Source organism: Necator americanus, chromosome IV (genome assembly GCF_031761385.1).
Source record: "Necator americanus strain Aroian chromosome IV, whole genome shotgun sequence".
Lineage (NCBI taxonomy): Eukaryota > Metazoa > Nematoda > Chromadorea > Rhabditida > Ancylostomatidae > Necator > Necator americanus.
The window spans coordinates 31,370,397-31,393,184 of NC_087374.1; the positions used below are offsets into that span (position 1 = coordinate 31,370,397).

General features: G+C 38.7%; 3 protein-coding genes across 5 annotated transcripts in view; 2 read left to right on the forward strand and 1 right to left on the reverse strand.

The window, feature by feature from the left end:
- RB195_003354 (uncharacterized protein) overlaps positions 1-22,788 on the reverse strand; it is a gene marked incomplete at both ends in the record, with an annotated part of 43,980 nt that overhangs the window by 10,719 nt on the left and 10,473 nt on the right. For all 3 annotated transcript variants that reach the window (XM_064200974.1, XM_064200972.1, XM_064200975.1), the window contains one exon: positions 19,782-19,932. In XM_064200974.1, the coding sequence (XP_064056852.1) occupies positions 19,782-19,932 (151 nt within the window). The remainder of the gene's footprint in view (positions 1-19,781; positions 19,933-22,788) is intronic.
- RB195_003356 (uncharacterized protein) lies at positions 1,697-10,434 on the forward strand (the record flags this gene model as incomplete). Its single annotated transcript, XM_064200977.1, has 4 exons — positions 1,697-1,789; positions 4,176-4,332; positions 9,861-10,021; positions 10,330-10,434. The coding sequence occupies 4 exons, from the start codon at positions 1,697-1,699 to the stop codon at positions 10,432-10,434; spliced, it is 516 nt and encodes a 171-aa protein (XP_064056858.1).
- On the forward strand, positions 13,551-13,784 carry RB195_003357 (uncharacterized protein; the record flags this gene model as incomplete). Its single annotated transcript, XM_064200978.1, has 1 exon — positions 13,551-13,784. The coding sequence occupies one exon, from the start codon at positions 13,551-13,553 to the stop codon at positions 13,782-13,784; it is 234 nt and encodes a 77-aa protein (XP_064056859.1).

Here is a 22,788-nt window from a genome sequence, read left to right on the forward strand (position 1 = left end):
CACACACATTGAGGGAGAGAAAAAAAGGTGGATGATGGAGCACATAAAATTCCCCGAGATGAAACGATTGTGGAGAAAACGGAAGAGAAAAAAGGAAATCATAACCGCATCATCACGCGAGTACGTCGTGAAAAACATTGACTGGAACCTGAAGAACGTACGTATCCAGAGAACAAACGGAATAGAGCTGAAATGTGGATCTCGTCCGTCCAGCGGCGAACTCACATTATTCATAGGGCTCGAATCTGTATGTGTGCTCACATTCTACCCTAACAGCTGTTTGCGTCTAATCCAGAAAAGTGATTGCCGACGTGGTCGACGTTCTCCGTCGACCACGTGCTCTCTCACATCTGCTCGTGGATTTGCGCGAAGAAGCCCACCACGGGTCACGCAAACACCGCTCATTATGAGCAGCGCTCACCTTAATCGACATCACTATCTGTCAGGTGGTTACGAATTCAAAAGGTCACACTACAGCGGATTAGGCGCCGGCGAGAATGCGATCAGCTCAATATGTTTGTTTATTTTATTGTTGTTTGTTTACAAGAGATAACAAAGAAGAAATTGGCTGTCCAAAAAATAAAGTCATTCAAAATACATATGGCATTTGACTACAAAATAAATTTTAAAAAATTAAAAATCTGTTCGAAGCTGAGAAACTCATCCAGAAAAAAACTTTTAAGCAGAGCAGCTTCTAGAACTTAGGGGATCATAGTTTTGAAAAAAAAATCATGTGCAAAAGAGAAATTCATCCAGAAAAGTGGGGATTATGTAGCTGTTTAACCAAAGCAAAGCTACGAAGTAAACAATTCTATCGTATGCGAAAGTAAATACGGTGATGATGGTGATGGTGGAGGTGGTGGTGACTACACAGATAAACAAACAAGGAAAAAAAAGAACACTTCAGAGGGTGCAATTCACTTGAAATAAATCCACAGCAAATATTTCGTCCGACACCAGGATCCGAAGACCTCCTCGCCGGACACAAAAAGTTCCAGAAAATGGGAGGATCACGTAGGAAATTGTAGTGGCGAACACGTCAGCCTCGAAAGAATCGAAAGAGGAATGCGGAAAATTCGATTCCCAAATAAAAATTTTAAAGAAAAGAACTCCTGATAAAATGACTATTCCATATTGAGGTTTTCTTCATAAGCTCCATTTCTCTTTCCTCAAGAAACTTCATTCCTCAAGAAGATAGCAGGAACGAAATTTTATTTATTATATTCGAATTTCAAATTTAAATTTAAACTTAATTTTTTTGTAATTTTAAAGTTTTCTCCAAGTATTAATTTTATAGACCTTTAAGAATTTAAGAATTAAAGATTTTTTTTACAATTCTCATAAAAATATGTGTCGAAGGGTTTATTTTGACATTGACAATTCATTTTTTTTATATAAATAAGGAGTTTTTTTTTAGAATTTTATTCAGATTTAAGTTTCTTGTACTTTTTAGAACTGAAGTTTTTTTGAGAATTTTAAAAATTTTGTAAATATATGTCTTCTGTTTCTAAAATTAACCGTGTTATAGTGATAAAATATTCCAGCAAGTACTAGGTATTATAATATACCAGGAAAAAAATCGCTAATAATTGTATCACATCGTGCCATGCATCGAAGTTCATTGAAAATTTGGTTACGAATTTTTTTTTGTGAGAGAGAATAATTGGAAAATGACAGACAAATTAACAAATGACAGATGACAGTAGGTAAGTACTTTGGTGCGTGTGGTGAGGAAGAAATTACTGTCAACGTACGATATTTGTGTATCGAGGGTGTGAAAGACAAACGGGTTGGCGACGAACGAGGATGTCACAGATAGGATTGTAAGAGGACAAAGATGGCTATCAGATTTCGTTGCTAATCTCAAAGGCTACCGCACCTTGCACGCGTCTTTTCTGTCCGTCCGAGCGGTCATAATCCTCTCAAAGCTGTGTCCGTTCCGATCAGCGGAGCTGACCGCGGCTTAACTCCATCCACAGAGGTCACTCAGTTGACAACTGTACGAAACACCACGTCGTGTCATCAAAAACGCACCGGGGACCGGTGTGTGTAATCGTATTTAAAAAGAATTAACTGTTGTGGTGGGTGTAGCGCGGTCGGTAAGAGGTTCCGCTTCCTGCACGATTGGTCGGAGGTTCGAATCCGCCCTAGTGCTCACCAAGCATTTCGTCCCTCCGGGGTCGATGAATTGGTGCCAGACTTGTCTGGAAGGATAAAAACGCTGACCTGACACATCAGTTAGCCCCCGTAAGTAATTAAAGAGGCCGGTTACGTGTTCGTGAACCTCAAACGATTCTGAATTGAAGTGAACGTGGGGGCGCATCCCAAGCGGATTGGTCAACGCCAGACACTTTACTTTATCTTAATTGTTGCATCATTGAATTACAGCAGAAAAAAGGGCATCCGATTAGCCTCCTCCCTTCCTTCGCCTCCTATCTTCCACCTCTAAGTGAACTTCCTCGAAAAAGTCACCTCCGTAGAGCACTTCAATGGTCCTACTTGTGGTCGGTCGAGAGATGAGAGCAGCTAATCTGCGCAAACATTGCGCTCGCTCACGCAACGGCTGCAGCTGGCTTGCGCGCTGGGGGCCCTCTCGACGTTCCCCCCTCCTTCCCGAACGTCATGATAATAACGCGCTAATCCGACAAAGAATCATAAAATCAACGAGGCGGCGGTGATCGTATGAGGGCCTCGCCCGAACGACGACACATACGACACATATGGCACGATTCCACGTACCGTACGCCGTACATTCCCTCGTCATTCAAAACATTAATTGGCCACGACAGTGCGCGCGATCATACGGAAGAAGCGGCGCAACAGCTGACTAGGAACACCGATCCGAGAGCATTGGCGATCATAGGATCAAAGACAGGAGTAAAAAAGAGGATAAAGTCACTGGCGTATCAATCCACTTGAGATGCGCCAACGCGTTTTACTGGAATTCGTAATCGTTGAGGTTTTCTGGAACGCTTGTTGGCCTATACAATGACTTGCGGGGGCCAACCGATGATCGAGTCAGTGTTTTTATCCTCCCAGACAAGTCTGGTAGCAATTTATCGACCCCGGAGGGATGAAAGGTTTGGTTTGCACTAGGACGGTTTCGAACCATCGACCGTGTGGCTTAACGGACCTGTAACCGACCTAAGTATTATTTGTATTTACGTTTATTATTATTTATTTATTATGTATACTTGATATATTACAACCGGAGCTCTAGGTCTACGTGTTTGTGGCGTATTTTCTAGGTTTATGTCGATCACTTCCCAACGACTATTTTATCACCAAAATGAAATTAAAATTGTTATTCATTCATCAAAGAAACAGCGCTTTCACATGAGATGAACAGGAAACGGATACAGTTCTCCTTAAGTTTAAGTTTTAAGGGTTTTTTTCCTATAAATCTGTAGAAGAGATAATGCTAAAATTCACGAAAAATTTAAAGTTAAAACGACTTTTTTTTAAAAGTAGTTAAATGTTTCCTCTTATTATGAAATCCAGAAGTAGATTGAGATATTTTCTTCGTTCAGAGAAGACCGTATTTACGGATTATATATCAGAATCAAGCTCACATTTTCAGGATTTGAAAAATGGGAGACGTCCGTCAGGAGTAACAGTTTAGGAATAATAGTTTTATTAAAAATCGTGTAAAAATTAGTAAAATTAAGTAATAAAGTAAATAAAGAGGAATGTAAGAAAACAAGCAATGAATAAAAGAGAAGTAAAGTAAAAAGTAGAAATTAAAAAGTAAACTAAGTAAACGAAGGAATAGATTGATTTGCCAATATATGCAGGTAATCAGTTAAAATCGATTATTTCGAATATTTGTATCAGTCCCTGATTTTGATTCGAGCAATAACATTCAAATAAGGTGCAATTTTTTCTTCATAGCGCTTGTAATATGTCAATAATACAAAGAACATTAGTTATAAATTAATTATCCGTCGTACATATTCGTTTGCACGCCGAAAAACGTGTACGTGGACGTTTCTACACTGTTTTAAACTTCAATTGAATTTTTAATTTATTTTGTTCGAAAATTTTCCAGGAAAAAGGAAGAATCTATCCGGATCATCAACAGCTAATCCGGACAAGGAAGTCTGAGAGCAGTTTGTCACGTGTTTACAATTCAGGCGACATGGAACCTTGCGGTTTCGTTAAACCAATGAGTCAAGAAGAGTAGGGAGAAGGAGAAGGAGGAAGAGAAGAAGAAAGAGGAAGAGGAGGAGGAGAAGAAGGAAGAGGAAGAGAAGGAGGAAGGGGGGGGGGGGGGGAGGAAAACGAGGAGGACTGAGGAGAAAGAGAAGGAGGAGAAGAACGAGGAAGAGTGGAGTAGGGGTTGAATGAAAGAAATAAAGCGTCGAAAACCTTGACAGTTGCAAAGAGCGCGCAGCGGCGGCGGCGGCAAAGTCGTTATAGTCGTTAGAGCCGTTACTTCGGTTCGCTTCTTCGAGCCGCTGAAGGCCGCTGAAGTACCCTACGACGCCACGCGTCTCGTCCTCGAAACTAATGAGATATTGTGGAGTTCAAAAAAAACATATCCATGGTTTAGTGCGGCTCATCCCTTTCAAGGTGTAGTGTCAGCATACATAGGTACGGGTCAAAAGTACTTGAATTGTCCTTGAGTCAGAAAAAGTGACCGAAGTTCAAAAAAATGACAAAGATTATCAAAAAGATTAAAAAAGTCAAGGTTATGAAAGGCTCAAAGATCGTGGTATCACAGCGAAAAATGTGATCAGAAAAAGATCTGCATCCATATAATCCAAAAAACGAAGCAATCACATGCTTCCAGAGTGATTTGTCCCCGAAAAAACCACAAATATCTCTGCGAAAACAAAAAAAAAACACATAAGAAAAAATGATTCACTTGCTCCCAAGTTGAAGTGTGCTTCTCCTCGCTGACTTTCTCCCCGAGCAAAATATCCGCTTATTAAGTGGCAGCATTTGCTGGAATTCTCTCCGGATATGGTTTAAAAAATGAAATAAGAGGTCAATTACAGAATAGAAGTCCGGTGAGGTAAGTAATTTTGTAATTTTGTCGGATGTATTGTTTTCTTGCCTCGTCATGCGGACTGTTCACTTTTAGGGAAACTAGTCACTTTTTTTTGAATCTGTCAAAACAGCTGCGCGTTTCAGTATCATAATTGTTTATTCTATTGTTTACTTTACTTATTTGACCCATCTTATGCTTATCGTCCATAGGTCCTCAAAATCCTTCAATCGGTCCTCAAAAAAGAAGTGAACACCGCAAAATTCCCCGAAGATTCACTGCTTTCAAGCGTTAACACCCCCAATTCTGTCACTTTTGTGCAGCGAACGGAAACCAGACATTAAGCGATGGGGAAAAAATGGCAAAAAGAAGAACGGATCTTCAAATTACAGGGTTCCCTCCTCGAACGATCCTATACGATTCTGGAAGAAAGCGGTTAGAAAACGCTCCGCTGTGAGGTGTAGAGGGTTACAGCTATGCCCCAGATCTACCGTATCCAAGAATGATTGAAATCGCCTATAGCTCAACTTCCACCGCTGTAATTCTTGCGAAAAAGCGCATGGAGAAGAGATCAGAGTTTTCTCGTTCGTTGTTGTTATAACTCGTTCACAGCGAACGGGTCCCATGAGAGCTCAAATGTGGGACGGATGTGCGTTGGTGCATAACATCCCCAAAATAGACTTTGTTCGTTTTTTTTTCCCCACTGGATTTCAAATTTATTACTGACAACATAAGAAGTCGTTGAAAAGCGCAAAATTTATGTAACTTGGAAATTTCGTTTTGAAGAAGTAACTAGAAGAAGTAAAAATCAATAACTGTTCTGAACGAAAGTGCAAATATCGCTTAGATATTTAGTGATAAACGAACTGATTCACTTCATATTGTTTTAATTTCTATCCATGCTCAGCCTGGATTGACCCGGCTGCGAAAAATAGTGGAATTCTGGGAAAGCATGACGTACCATGACGTATTACGTAACGGAAAAAGAAATATAGAGAAGCCAAAAAAAAGGAGAATGATCATAACACATCCAGAAGTGACCACCTCAGAAAATTTATATGAAACTATTTTTGTCGAAAAAACTGTAAAAGCCAGCTGGGCAAGACATAAACACCTTCTGGAAAAATCCATGTGTTGTAAACACTACTTAGACTCCTCCTTACAATTGATTTCCTACTGTAATTCAATAGACAGGGTCGAAATATTCATTTTCTATTGATATTTAAGTTCACTGACGCAGGATTGAGGGAAGTAGTAAAGTAACTATAGCACGATAGTACAGTAGTACAGCAGTACAGTAATAAGGAGGTAGAAACAATGTAGGGCTCGTTCATATTATGGTGGTATCATAAGCAGAACCATTCTGACTAGTACAGTAGAAAATAAGGTGCTTGGAGAAGACTGATCCGTTCAGGACCCATCAATGACGTGTATGATTCGAATTTGGAATTTTAGAGGTTTACGCCTACGCCGTCTATACAATTTCGTGCCGAGGTCAACAACGTATTAAGTCATTGTTGTCCTTATCCTCGTGGACGGAGATCCGGTGAAAACGTTTGTCTGGATCCTGGAGTATAGACGGATTGGTTGACTGAAGGCGGTTTCGATCCGAAGTCGAGGAATCCCCCCCATTCCCTTCCACCCCGCTAAAATGGTAGCTGGACCATCACGGTAATCCTACCCGTTACGTTCCTTTTTTTTAGCACCCAAAAGACGTTAATGGACGAGTTTTCCTGTCCGGAAAATCAATTCCTGCTGGGAGTTTTTTTAGAGATCACCGATTACGGTTCTTACAACAGAGCCATACCTTCCTTGAATATCACTGTACATGAAAAAATCTCAAATTGGAAAAAAATTTGAAAAGAAAAATAATTAAAGAATAATTTTAGTCCCAATCGTTACGTTCTTTTTTTCTTAGCATACGAAAGACGCGAATGGACGAGTTTTCCTTTAGATAATTAAATAAAAATTAATGGATAATTGTCTAGTTAAAGACATTATGAAGTGAAACGGAAGGGAAGGGATGCTACATTGTAAATATCCACAAAGCCTTCAAATCAGCGTTGATCCGAGAAGTTAAAGGCTATTGAATCTCAAAAAAAAAATTCGACACAGGTCCCTCGGCGGGTCCCAGTAGGCGCTAACGAAACTATTAACAAGGTTCTCTAGCGAACTAGTTGTGAAGATGGTGCACAGAAGAAAATGTATGTAAGAAAGAAATAAGAAAATTTCATGTATTCTTTTTTTTTTTTGCGAGATTATTTCGTAATCGTACAGGTTTATGAACTATTCTCCTTATGATTCCATTAAATATACATAGAATCTGTGATCGCCTGCAGAAAACAGCTATTTTTTTTCAAAACACGGCTGCTCTGGTGAATTTTTTTTTTTGATATTTTTTCCAGGACAACGTGGATAAGCGAAATTTGTGCCACGTCCACTGATCGTCAACGATAAGCACCGCCGGAAATTCGGTCATTCGGTTTTTTTCTCAAATTTCACCAAATAGTTTTAATTTAATCTGTACTATTAAGAATTTACGGCAATTTTCTCTCCTTAACCGCAGCACATATTGTCTCATTCGTAATTTGAGGCAAATCCAGTTGTGGAAATTTGAGAAAAAAAGAAAGAAAAAAGAGAAAAGAAAGAAAAAATTGAAAGAAAAAGAATAGGAACAAATACTTTCTATTAAAAACAATTGAAAACGGTCTTCATTGTCATACCGCTGCAGTATTTGGAGTGTTCATGAAAAATTTTTGTGAAACTTGAAAATTTGCCACTCTTTTTAGTGAAAAATTCCCAGAAAACCTAAATATGTCCTTTATTCTCTGCACTTCAACGGTATGCTAAAAATATCTAAGTTAAAAATATTGCTTTAAGAGAAGGAGAAGTCAAAAATGACATAGCTTCAAATCCAAACCGATACAATCATCTAATTGGTTCTCAAGTGGTTTTCCTGCTGTAAGAAATGTGAAAAATAGCTATAAAAATTTTTTTTCCAGAGAGAAAGGAGAATTTTAAAGGATGATGTAAATAAACCACGGATAGTGTAGAGCGTTTAGGTTTGAACATAACTGTTTCAATTAAACAATGCATTGCAGAATCTTTCAGTGAATAATTCACTAAAACTCCACGTTCCCGTCAAACGACGGTCATTAATAATCAACGACGACGGCTCACAGATCGCCGCAATGAAGGATTCGTTGACCTTGGAAAACACACGAAGAAGAGAAGAAATGAGGAGAGAGAGAGAGAGAGAAGAAATGAACCGGCTCGGATGCGAATGCGGGTAGACCTGGTGGATTCCATTAACGTAACTATTTAGAAAACGTATAAGCCTCTCCCTCATCGACTTCCACTTAAGTTTAGAAGTCAGGTTTTCCTTAGAAGTGAGTCCTTGACGAGTTCTCCCCAGTTCCTAATCGTTCAACTATTCGTTCAAAGCATGAATTCATGGAATTTGCTGCACTTTTGATCCATCCAGGACCAGCTTTTCCTCATTAAAGAAGTAATGATAGGATTAGGGCTTGGAGAGTGGGGTTCCACGACATCCGTTAGCTTCGAGTGTTACGGTTTACAATCGTATTTCCAGCATTACTTAAAGTTCTAAATAAACAACAAAATATCAAAACAATAAAATATAAACAATTCTAAACAAAATAAAACAATATATCACATGGATGTATAAGAGATGCAAAAATAACGATTTAAAGAGTTTCTGGATCAAACCTAAGCGAAACCCATAGTAAAACCTATTTATATTGGCACAAAATTGCGCAACATTTCAAATCCATGCGACATACATCATAATTAGTATAAACACCCTAAAATTCCGACAAATATTTTTGGTTTCGATGCTGGATTCAACAGAAAGAGTATTTGCCTATATTTTATATTTGATTCACCAACACAAGCGCTTAAAATCGACATCATATTCGGGATGAAATTGATTTATTGATTTCATCATCAAAGTTCTCGTTTTTTTTTGATTTCGTAGACAGATAACGTTGGAAGTTTGCAAAGATTCTTTTTTTCCAGGCTTTCTCTGCAACGAAAAATTAATTGGAAAATGAAAAAAAAAGAAAGTTCCAAATCAAAAAAAAACTAAGGAAACAGAATCTTTTTTCCTTGGAAGCGGTAAAGTGCGGAAATATGGATTTGGAAATTAATTATTTTATCCGATCACGGAGAATTCAATCGAATTTTTACTTTTTTTATGGTGTTTTTGTATATCTTAGTGTTTATTTTTTCCCCTGCAAGAGGAATTATTGCCACACTTTTTGGAACGGCTAACTGACAAATTCCGAACAAGAATTATTAAGCAAAGCCAGAATTTTTAACGTAGAATAGAAAATTGAAAAACAAAAAGATAAGCGGAAGTAATGTCGTCGTTTTTTAGACAAATTAAAACTAACAGATTAAAACAAAATTGAAAAAAATCAAAAAAAAAGTTTCTAGTCCTAGTCATTCCCCTTTAATAAACCTCACCATCAATATCCTCCTGTCACTAGAATGGGAACTTCTAAATCATGGACCATAGAAAATAATGGAATAAATAATTATGATACGTGCAAAAATAATTATATAGTACGAATATGGTATATATAATATAAATATGATACAATATATAATAAAGTAATAATAAATATAGTAATAAAAGTACAACTAAATAAATAAATGATTAAATAATGGATCGCGGATTTGTAGAATAAAGAGATATTTTCTACTAGTAAAAATATAGGTAAATTAATAATGAATGGATCTACAGAATGATCAGATATGTTTTAGCAAAAGAAAAAGAAAAAGAAAGGGGAACAGAGAAAGACAAAAAGAAAAGAACTCAGAGAAATGAATTAGCTCGCGATTTAAGGTACACGTGACATGTCTTACTGTACTTGTGATGAGGATTCAGTCATTCTCTTGGGGGATATCAGGCTGCCGTCAACTGGCACCGAACCGTCAGTTGTGCATAGAAGAGAGAAGAACGCAAAGCAAAATAGACAGCAAGCACATGAGGACGATGACTACATGGTCATAAAAGCGGCGCGAAGAGTCACGGAGGCGTTGAAAAGACACTTTCTCACATAGCCCCAACCCCCTTGTCGGAATGGCGCTAAAGTGGAAACGCAATGGGAACAGGTTCATACAGTATCTTTAAAAGTTTCCAGCCGAAACGTGCAGGAAACCCCATTTCGTCGTTGTTGACGTTAAAAGCATCATTTTTAGCTAGGGTGAAGGAAAAAGCACAGTAAATGAGCGCATACCTGATGGAATGTTCGAGAGCGGTGCGTGTTCATCATCGTCGAGAACGGCACCAGTTGTTTGGTTTTTCATTGCAGTTTGACGCAGTGGAACCGTTACCGCCACCGCCACCGGCACCACCACCAACACCAACACCAACACCAACACCACCACCACCACCACCACGGGAAGGTCGTACGTAGCTAGGCAGGTACGACCGGAGGCCGACGTAACGACGGACGGATAGAGCGGCAACGTAATCCGTTCGAGTACGTAATGGAATAATAGAGAGGAGAAATCGAAAACGCGGGCGCGGCGATGGTTGGTCGCGGCGAGGGACGACGCACAGACAGCAGCAGCAGTAGCAGCGATGACGGCGGTGGCGGCAATAGCAGCAAGTGCGACGAGCAGAGATGAAAGAACAAACAAGCTCAGGGTCAAGAACACACACACCAGCACCACCACCACAACCACCACAACCACCTCACAACAACAAGCACTGAGAAGAAAACGCAGTGAAGAACGAAGACGAACGTGGAGAATTCCGCGACGGATCGATATTCACACAGAAAACCATCGTTCCGATATGAATCGACAACCATCTAGCGCAACGAACGTACAAAAAAACCATACTGTACGATAATTTCTAATTTTTCTCTGAGAAAAAACTTGTTTATAGTCAACTCGTTATAAACTTCCTTTCAGTTGTGGATTAAAGCCAGCAGGAATATAAAATTAAACTTGTGATGCTGTTTCTAAAATTCCGAAAAAAAACTACGTCTTCATGATTAGCTTCAAACCGGTCTGACTGCGCGTTTGGTTCTCACTTCTTATCCTATCATCCATTAAGGTCCCATTAATGTTAGAAAAAGAAGTTTATGGAGTGGAATGGAACGGAAATGGTTTAAAACTCACTTAAAGGCATGGGACCTCGAGGATACCACCTAGTGAAGCGCGAGTCCATTGCGATTACAACGAACGGAATAAAACTTGCGCTTCTCTTCTAGAAGCGTTTCTCTAAGAAAATCTTTAGGAAAAAAGAAAAAAAAATCCAGGAAAAAGAAAAAAGATCGAGAAGCGAAAAGTTTCCCTTAGAACTTTATTCAGTTCCAGTCGAAGATGTGCTTTTGAGTTGTTCTTTCAGGAAAACTTCCCTCAGGGCAGAGTTAATCAATCATATTAGAAACATGATCGTAACAAAAATACCATGAATGATTTCACCTATCTGCCTTCTGAAGAAATCCTTGCAAACTTTCTTTGTTACGGCTTTTATTCCACAATTTCATGGAACCATAGAACATATCATAATTAACAGATTACGTATAACTCGATCCTAGTAAATCCAACACCACCAATTAAATAAATAATAAATAATAAATAATAAAATAATAAATATAAACATTACAAGGGAGTTTGCAGTTTTCCATGTTATTGCGTTTGCTTATTTTAATTTTCTCACAAATAAAGAACGCTTCAGGGAAATTCTTCCATTAAGGGTAGATTCTATTTTAAAAAAATTCTATTTCTATTACTATTATTCTTCTATTTCCAAGGAGGTGCTAGATCCAGACTGGCTATGAATGTCTAAACAAAACAAAAGAGAACATCTCAAAGTTTTTTTTTTTCAATTAGCAAAAACAACTGTAGATCCATAAAAACGTGGAGAGAACCGTAAAAACACGAACACCGAACTGCACTACATGGACTCGTTCACTCAAAAAATCATGTACTTTGATGTTTTTCTTTTTTTCTTTTGCGTAATGCAACGCTGAATGTCAATCGCGGGTAGCGCAGCATTTAATTCAACACTGACACTGACTCCTCCAAATAAAGCTCCTACCAGGACGAAAAAAAAGAAAAATAGGATCGAATTCATTAATTAAATTTTAAAGTTAATTTTAAAAAATTGTCTTATCCCTTCAAATCGAAAACTTCTCACAAAACCCTTTAATTTGAGAGCTTTGTTTAGAAAAAAAAACATTTTTCTGAAACTTTCTAGTTTCTTTATGCAATATGATTTAATATAATCTAGAAATTTTACAACATAATTTAGTGTACGATATAATTTATAAAATCAGATGTAATTTTTTTTATAATTTTATTAATATCTCAGATTTCGCTTTTAGATTGCATCTTCTGTTAAAAATTTACAAAAAACTTGCCAACAGCCACGAAAAAAACCGTGGACCATGTGATGTGGTCATAGTACAGTTCGGAAGCAGAGAAAAGTGAGGGAATACCATGTAAAAACTGTATTGACCTCAACATAAACTAAGAAAACGAGAAATTTCACTATTTCTCTTCAAAGAACAGCAATTTTCAATTTTTTGTTATCGGTATTGCATTGGATTCAATTCAATATTGGGAATTTTTTGGCTCTAGTTAGCTAGAAATTAGTTAATTACTAAGTCATTGTTAGAGATAATTCAGGAGACCCAAAAAAAATTAAAACAAGTTCTCCGTGATCATCCATGAAGGTTTCTCATCTATATGTATATTTTTGCATTTTAGTACTTTATTTTATTTTTCCGTTCTTATTTTTTCCTATTCTTTTTTTTCTTACATATATTAACAGGAATGTGATATTCACATGCAGAAACTGTGTGAACATATCCTTTCAATCAAAAAGGCTAGCGCTGAATGATCGAGGAAAAATACTGTATGTGGCCGGTTGAGGGTGAAAAAAATTGACAAAAAAAATCATAGAATTATAGAAACAGATAAAATTCGAATGAAAACAAATTTCAGCCCTTTTTCTCTTTTTCCTTGTTTGTTTTCCTAATTTTTCTCTGTTCACAGTTCTTTTTTCCAGCATTTATATACATTTTGTTATGGGATGGGTGTTTGTTTATCTTGTATGCACGAAAGTCTTCGAATGAAATAAATAAACAAAAGTTTTTCTATAACGAGTGAAATTCAATAAAATCAATCCAGGAACTTCAGTAAATTCCCTAGAACAGCAACATTATTTCCATGGCAATCATTTTTTTTGAATGGATAAAATTAAGCGAATATAAATTTCGTTAACTGAAAATTCAAAAAAAAAAAACTAAAAGTTGATTTATAGTTGATGGATTTCATGCGATTTGGTGTGAATTTCCCTTTTTGTATGGAAGTTATAAATATCAAAGAAGTTAATGTACTAAACTGACAATACATATACGCACTATTCATCTATCCATCAAAAGCGTGGATTACGGAAATTGTCGTCTCAAATCGAGATGTCAATCAAGGAAAAATGGACGGAAAGGAGGAAATCAGACGTCAGAACGACGTCAGATGTCGGCGCGTCGAGAGAGAGAGTTAGAGACGTAAGCGTATGTTGCAGTTGGTGGAAGCAGTCGAAGCCGAAGCCGATGCGGCAGCGCTGCAGCGCATGGACGGACCGACGGGCGAACGGACGGACGTAGAAACGAATGGACTGCACAAGTCACAGAACCCAGTCAGCAGCAGAAGAGTCATGCGCTCTTCACACGCACACACGCACTGCAAGCGACGCACCGCCAACGCCATCGCATCGCCCGCCACACGACTGTTCTCGCCGCCAGTGTGACGCACAGTTACAGCAGTATGAATAGATCAAAAACGATGATGAAGAATGACGAAAAACCGTTCGCCTGAACAGCTGTGGATGGGGATTTTCCAGGAATGAACCACGACAACATTTCTGTCACGAACAAGAAAAACTAAGCGATACAGTATGTGGATGTAGAAACGAAAAAAAAACGGAAATTTCTTGGAAATAGTGCTAGATGTCCTAGAAATTAGTCATTCGTTTAGGAATCGTTATGAGAATAAATCTAGAAACGTTATCCATCAGAATTTGATTAAAGATTAAACGGGATCTCACCTGAACGGATGAAACACTTCTGGATAGGACCAGAGAGGAAAATTAGGGAAAGAAAATTTCCATGGGGAATAATAAAGGCCCCTTTTTTTTAAATGAAGATTTTTCTTCGCAAAGTTCGATCGTTGACTATAAACTCACCGAATCTCTACATGGATATCTCTCTTTCTTACTCAATTTTGACTCAGTAACGTGAAGTTTTGCAAAAATATCTGATAGGGTTTCTGATAGGTTTTTCCACGTCTCTAAAAGAATCAATCGAACCATTCTGCTGGAAATTTTTCAACTTTTCTGGATGGAAAATTCTAGATCTATGTGGAAAGTCAACCACAGTCACCTCATTTTTTTTCCATTTGGAAGCACCAGTTCATTTGCATGCAGAAGTACGAGCGAACTCAAAGACGCAGCCAAAAGTTTGGTCACAGAAAAAAAGACAAAAAATAAAAAGTTCAAAATTTCGGTGTCCTTGAAACAGGATCCTCGTTTTGTTTTGCTGGCAGGTGTTCAGATATCGAGGTGGTTACGAAATCCGCAGCTGGCTGTTTCCATCACTTTAGAGACTTGGGAAAAATAAAAAATAAATAAAGATATCAGGTTGACGATTTTTTTTCGTCAACCTGATATCTGATAACTGGTGGTGTTTAAAATTTTTTTTACAAAATAAAATATTATTTCAGATATTTGGCTTGATTAACTATTAAGTTTGGTATATTTTCTTTTAAGATTTCTCCCCATCGAGAACATCCGTTTAGTCGTGAAAAAGTCATAAATTTCTTTGACTCCGACTTCTTTTTATGGCATGCGTAGGCGTAGCGCTTATTACTTCGTGTTTACGTCTTCCCGCTGCTGGCGCTGTCCATGAATCCATGATAACGTATATATGGACACTATAATTTGTTTACACAAACGCAATAATCAGAAATTACAGTACGGGAGGAAAGGGAACATAGCAACGAAGCCCATTCTTAGTCAACAGTACAACAATAAACAAAAAGTTTGCAGGGCCACCACCATGAAAGGTCCCATGGATGCGGGGAGTCGATCCAGGGAGAAAAACTACGAATTTAGCGGCGAGTCTAAATAAACGATGGCCATCACTTTCGTGCGGCAAATCCTTTTTAGTTCTTAATTAATAAATTCAAAATTTTAAATAAATAAACTTAAAAAATGAGTTGAAATTACTGAAAATTTAAATTTCAATTATTAATTAATTTGAGCGTTCTATTGTCATTCTAATGTCCGAATTCTAGTGTCAACTGAGTGAAAGGCTTGGTTTTTTTCACGTCTGTTTTTTTTTATTGTTTATTTTTTTCTAGTTTTAAGCACGTCTATTTCAAAATAATCTCCGGTGGTGAAATAAAGCAAAAAAAATTCTTTTATTCATTTTAGTTATCGAATTTCGTTAAGAAGTTTACAGCGGAGTTTCACCATCGGTGACCGTGCCTGGCGTTAACAAGAAATCCAGTTCTCTGGTTTCAGCCGCCTCTTTTTTCTCTCGTTCAGCTCATATTCACATAACCGTTCCCGCCTGTTAAGATGTAAAGAATTTTCGGAGAGGAGAACAATTTTCTAGAAGGAAGAGCCGCTCCCGAAAAATTTTCAGGAGCGGCTCTTTCTTCTAGCGGCCTGATTCCCACTCGAAAAAAGTAAACAACTTCATAAACGATAATTCTAAATAAGAATTCGAATATGCTAAGAATGGAAAAACTAGAAGAAAATGAAAACAAAGAAAAAAAGAATGGAAAAGAGAAAATCCAACGTTTTTTAGTTACTGTAAACAACTAGAAAAAAAATTCTAATCTGCCCTGATGGTTAAAAAGTAGTGTTATGCGCACATTGGTGGATGAGGTTAATTCTCCTCATTTTGAGCTTTTTCTCCGCTGTGACTTTCGTACCTCCTTCGATGGATTTTAATTTTACAAATTTTAAGGCTATCCGAAGGTTACCAGGTTACTAAAAGCACGAGCACGAGAGTTTTTTTTCTATGAATTTATGGTTAACCCCGAAATCCGAAAAGCTTCATCCGAAGCTTTGTAGCTAAGAGACGAAAACACGGTGTGTGTTCTCGGTGGGAAACGCTTTCGCATTAAAACATCGAATTGCTTCTGCCGGCAACAAAAATTGTATCATTTCCCGCAAAAAAAAAAAGAACGCGAATGAAACCCGCGGACGGGGAGTATGAGAATTGGCGGACAGCGACGCTGTAAGCGTTAGTAATGTGTGTCCTTTGTGGCTCTGTCCGGACACCGCCGGCCGCCCGCGGCCGCCTCCGCCGCCGCCGGCACCGGCCAACATTCCATTCATGGAAGATCGATCGATGCAATATGGTGGAAGAACCTCCAAACATTGTGTACATGTGTTTGTGGAAGCACACACAGGCACCCATGGAAATCCTTCCTCCATCCCCGAGTACGGGGCAGACGGCTGGCACAACAGCGACGTGACCAGCTATCTGTCAGTAGGAAGAAGAAGAAGAAGATAAACAACAGAGAGTTCGGGATGAGGAGCGAGTTCAAGGATCTAAGTTTGAAGTTGAGGAAGAATGACTGAGTGAGTGAGTGAGTGAGTGAGTGAGTGAGTGAAAGCATTATTCACGAAGCGTACACTTCTCTTCATCAAGCAAACCGAACTCCCGACGGACTCAGGAGAACCAATTGGTGGAAATGAGGAGCATTAAATGAGGTACGGAGGAGAGAAAGAAGAGAGAGGACGACCGAGAGGACGAAGAGGAGCACCCGGACAGGACAGGACACCCACTTCCTCTTCAACACATCATCATCATTCATCTTCTTCACATTTCTCATCGCTACGTAATCAGCGATAATCCCTTTACGACAACCTGTGTGTGTGTGTGCGTGTGTGTGTGAACGGATCCGGTTTATTTGAAGTGGATCAACTAGTAGTGCGCAAGCCAATATGCATACGTAACGATGCGATTCGCATCCTCCATCCATAACGGTTGCTACGGTCTGTGATTGCGCAACGCATTATGTGTGGCTACGTAAGGACACCTCTTCCATCGCTGGAGTGTCGGGGACACATTTAATTTCTGGTAATATGAACTAGAAAATTAGGTGTTCGGATGGGACAATGCTCAATTGATTGAGTTGTGCTCAATTGATTGAATTATGTGATGGAAAAATATTTAGGAGAAATTATTAGGAAAAGGAAAAAGAAGGGACAAAAAAACTATAATAGCATTACTAATTCCATATTCCATAACTGAAAGAGGATTATCGAAGAGTAAATGGAATTTTTCGAAAAAAAAATAATGAGATCTATCCAGCACAGAAGCATTTTGGTTATTCAAATACTGATTAAATAATTGGTTTAAGGATACCCCATGGATGGAAAATAAGGATGGAGAACAGCGGATGCAGCGCGAATCGACGAAATATAGTTCAAAATCGTTTTGCCGAACGATTTCTCTCTCTCTCTCTCTCTGGATGAGCCATTAATTGCCTGAGAACGATCCGCTCGCTTCCGCGCTAAGCGCCGTCGTCGCCGCCGATTAAGCGCATCAAAAACATGATCGCATCAAATCGCTGTTAATATTATGATATGCTAAAGCGTTAATTTTTCTCGGGTTTTTTTTTATTCTTAAGGAAAAACTGCATAACGTTAAGCACCAGCATCAAGGATGCAGCCGATCACATATCTCCAAGATCCGAGGATAATCCCCTTGGATTTTGCTGCGAGCCACTCTACGAGTAGTTTCTGGGCAGATATTCGAAGTGATTTTAAAAAATTCAGAAAAATCCAGAAACAAAAAAAAAAGAATTTCAGCAAATTTTAGAATCAGAAGTCTAGAAAGAAAAAAAAGAAAAATTCAGAAATTAAGGAAAAAAGAGTTGTTCACTAAAACATTGGCGACGACATTAAACGACATTAATTTCGGGAACATTACATTTTTAGTGAAATATATACATGTAAATATGTAATTTCCAACATCACAATTCTAAATTATTTATCTACTACATTTTAATTGATTAATTATCACATCGTATTTTAACTTATTTGATTTATACAACTTTTTAATAGCATTATAATTTATAACACTTTATTACATTATAAATATCATACAGATAAGAGAATAATTTATATAATTTAAAATTTATTTCACGAATTTACATTTATTATTTACAACTTAACGGTTATTTTATAGGTTTAAATCTGATTCTTTTCTAGTTATATTTTACTACCTTCACGCGTTTTTCCCTACCGTACAAATACCGTGGTACGGTAAAAGTCCTTTCACTCTCTTTTTGCCTATTTTCCACACAATCAAACCACGGAAAATTAACAAAATATTTACTACAAAAAAGAAATAAGCAAAATAAATGCATAAAAAACGATAAGCGGAAAAATGGAAGTGCGTGCATGGAAATAGTGACATGAGTGGGAAATTGAGAATTTTTCTACTCCGGAAAAAGTGCAGCAATTAGTCGGAAGTGGCGCTGGTGTTTATGACTTCCTGTCTGGAGCGTGTGGATTTTTAAACACTATAAACTTGTTGCGAAAAAAAAACACGAGAAAAAAACAGGATGAAAATCACCTCTTCGGATATTCATTAAGATTAGGAGTAGGAAATGAAGAAAGAGAGAAGAAGACGGAGGTAGGAATGTGTTGGGTATGGAGGAAATTTCATGTTTTCCAAACGTGGTGGTGTTCTCCGTTCCTCTTCAGAACTTCGATCATTTGCTTGGTAAAACCGTGCCCAAATGCAAGATGATTGCACTTTCGTTGCTTTTTTGGCATTCTTGGTCGGTCACACGAAGACGGCGACGAGACCGTGTGTAATACGACGACGAACACACGGTGCAACGATAGAAAAGTAAACAAAAAATTTGAAAATCACAATCAGTAACGAGAACGAAAGAGAACTGGGTGCTGGCTGCATATTTCTGGATTCTAAAATTCTTTGCGTTTTTCTCTCGTTCTGCAAAAATACCACCAATATGATTGGTAAACTGGAGAAAAATAGACGTTTCCAGACAATCCCCTCTCCCACGACCAGATCGTGACCATGCTTTTTTTCCGTTCAGGCACCCGTTGCTATTATTTGAGTGCATATTTCAAACCCGTTCTTTGCGGGGAGCACGAGCCCGGCACGTGCTACGGATGGGACAGTTGAAAGGTTTTATATCGCCCCCGGCTAGGGTCTGATGCTAGGACACTACTATACTTCCAAGTTTAGAACATTCCTAGAATATTCGGCGGATTGTTTATTCGATATTGCTCACAAAAAAAACATATCCGATAGAATCTAGGGATGCAGCGGGAAAAAAAAGTGTCACAAATTTCAGCAGCATGGAAGTGCAGGGCACGAGATGGTACATTATTTATAGGAGAATACAAAAACCGGGGCCGAGTGGTGTTCATTACAAGTCTTCCGATAAGGAACAGCTGTTTTTGCAGTGTTTGAAAATAGACAGGAGGACGCCGTGGACGTCAGTTCAAGGAACGAGAAGGTATCCTGGATATGAGAGTAGAAGACATGACGTTTAGGCGAAGAATTTACGGAGGACACGACGGTGATGCGTTTCTATTGTCCACACAATAGAAGAAACAAACAAAAGATGAAAGATGACCTCGAAACAGCTCGCGAACACCTCGGGAGGAGGAGGTGAAGAAGGAGAAAGAGGAGGAGGAAAAGGAGGAAACCACCTGGACGGCGAATGGATAATACGACCACGAACTCACCTGTTCCCGTTCTTTTTGATCGAGAAAAAATTGATGTTGTGAGATTGCGGTTATCCAAATAGTCCGGCACAATAAACCCGATTCACATACGAATGTGTGCACACAAATCCCAGCCGGAATTGATTGTTGGCACCGACGAGATATAGAAACTCTGGAAAGAAAAAAAATGAAAAACATAAGTACAGGTGCACTGTTCCACTACCGTCCGCCCGTCAATGGTTACAGACGGTTGCACTACGTTGGAAAACTGGTCTTCACTGGCAGGACATCAGGGGAGAATCGCATTCGCATTTGGATTCACGTTTACAGAAGTGCGCAGTGCAACCGGATGATGATTAACGTTTCGATTCGATATGGAAGAAGGTAAGAGGGAAGGCAGAAATAGAGAGAAAGAGAGAGAGGGGGAGAGAGAGGGAAGAAGATGATGATGATGAAGAATCCATGCATACGTCTGGTAGCTACAGTAACTGTAAAAACGTCCAGTTAAGGTCATATCGATGTCTGCATGATTCATTCGATGGCATATCGCACATGAATGAATCACATCGATGTAACGGAGGCGGTCGGCGCCAGCGTCGCCGCGACCGCGACGTCGGCGCTCGCACAACTCTGCAAAACAGCTGCTGCCAACATCCCCATTACCGTCAAAGCTTTCCTGGTTATCTTTACTTATCACTTACTAGTACTAGTTACTAGTTACTACTAGTTACTAGGTTTTCAGTCAAGAAACCGGAAACTGCAAGAAAATCTTCATATCAACGGTTTTTTTTCAATTTCTCGAAGAAATCCCCCCAACTTTCTCCCACCAAGTGCATGGAAAATCTGGAATGATAGCACTTTCAGGAATGGACAGAAGGGAAAGCAAGATTTTTCTCACACTTGTCTCTATTCCAACATAACCATCCATGAAATTTTCCATAATTTGATTATCTCCTTTTTTTAATGGAAAAAAATTGGAAAAATTTTGCCCATCCAATGATATAGCTGATTACAAGGCTTTTTTAGAATATCTGAACGATTCTTTCCCCGTTTTTTTCACTGATCGTAGAAATCCTTCAGTGACTTCATTGCTGATCCTTTAATTTAGGCAGGAAAAAAACGCAAAAGCATGAGGGGGATTTATTTTTAAAACGTCATCTGCATGCATGTTTGTCAAGCTGTCAGCTGCTTATCCCTCCTCGGAAGCATATCAAAAACTGAATTTGGTCGTTGAACACTTAAAAAAAAACGAGTAGAATACGATAAACAGAGAAACAGATGTTCAATCCGTTCTAAGCAAAAAAAAAAGAAAAATGCTTAAACAATATTAATAAAGACATAAGTTGAAAACACAGAATTTCAACTTCAATTTCTGATAGAAATTTCAATTTTTGTTTGGATTTTTCCCCCGGTTTTTACTCGAAAAATTCTCCTCTTTGTTCATCCAAACAAATTAGAAACCAGGATTATTCAAATGATTTCAATTTCTGCTATGCCCGCGATCGTGAAAGAGGACCAATTTAACCTTCTTTCTAGGAGGAAGTGTCCAGATTTTCTAAGAAAATGACTTCAAGGCTACCATCTCAACGGAACGAGCCTTAGGATCAATAAGTTTTCAAAGCGTGCTCTTTTCTCTTGAATTAAAGGAATCACCCCACGAATCTGAGGTAGTACGGATTTCAGGCGGAGAATTCGTATACGGTCGTAGATTACGGAGAGGGAGTGATTCCGTCCATTTCTCCCTGTACCAGTGGAAACGGACAAACCCGGAATGTTGTTTCTTACGACGTCCTCAATTGCAGCGCGCCAGCATTGCGCCGCCCCCTTGCTGCGATTCGTCCGAATGGGTTTTCGACGAATCGCAGGCGAGGTGGGGTGGGGCGGAGCGCAATGGTTGCGCATTGCAACATAAGCATAAACAGCATTCCGGGGTCGTCCGTTTTCATTGATACAGGGAGAAATGGACGGAATCACTCTCCTTCACACAATCTACGACCCCGTATAGGCATAACCAACCTGAAACCCGTACCATACCAAATTCGTGGGGTGATGCCTTTAAAATTAAGGCTACAGTACCCCGATTTCGGATTGTACTTTTTTATATACTTGTTGTCAGGTAGTGATCTTCATGCAGATCACCTATATTCCCTAATAAAGGAGAAAAACAACTAACAAAACTAAAACAAAAGGAAAGAGTGGGCCAACAGAGATCACAAGGTTGGAGCCACTGGAGAATAGGAAATGAAAAAGGCTAACAATTCGTTTCAGCAGAAAAAAAAATCAGAAAAAAGGATATAGAGTGGAGGATAGGAAAGCGGAAAAAAATCAGGAAAAAAGAGTATTTAGATTTAAAAAAAACATTAAATCCCTATTGACGTATCCTTAGAAAAGGGGCAAAGCGTCTGCGCTACGGTGTTCTACGTTAGGAGGAAATTTTAAGCTCAGTGACCGAATGTGATTCTTTTTTAGTACTAAAACAATATTTTTGCTCAAAAATTCATGTTACATATAGAAAAATTGACAAAATGTGGGGAGATTGAATTAAAACAGCTATAAATAGCGTTCGGAAAGTACGATCTGAATTTTCTTCATCGATAAATTCCGGGGAAAAATTCTCATTGCTGCACTAGCGGCAGCAAAATGCATATCGCAAGGATTTTTTGTGGATAGTGCACTTCTGGCTACTAGAATTACATCGGATCCGAATTACCTTTTGCATTGAACGTGCGAAAACACACACGGTTTGTGCCTTATCCGTAGTGGATCAGGTGACGTACCGTAACCTCACCGACTAAGCACATTTAGCTTTGTTGAAGTTGTTTCTGCTTTTTTCTTCCTTTCTTTTTTTTTGAAAGTCGTCTTCTTTTCCTCGCAGACACAGTACAGCAAGTGATTAATGTGGAAGTAATGGGTACTAAACCGTCAAGGAATGGAAAAAAAAGAGAAGGATGCTTCTCCTTCCGATGACGTCAACAACAGCGAATGCCAATAAATCCGTGCAAAAAAGATGTGAAGGCTATGATGTCGG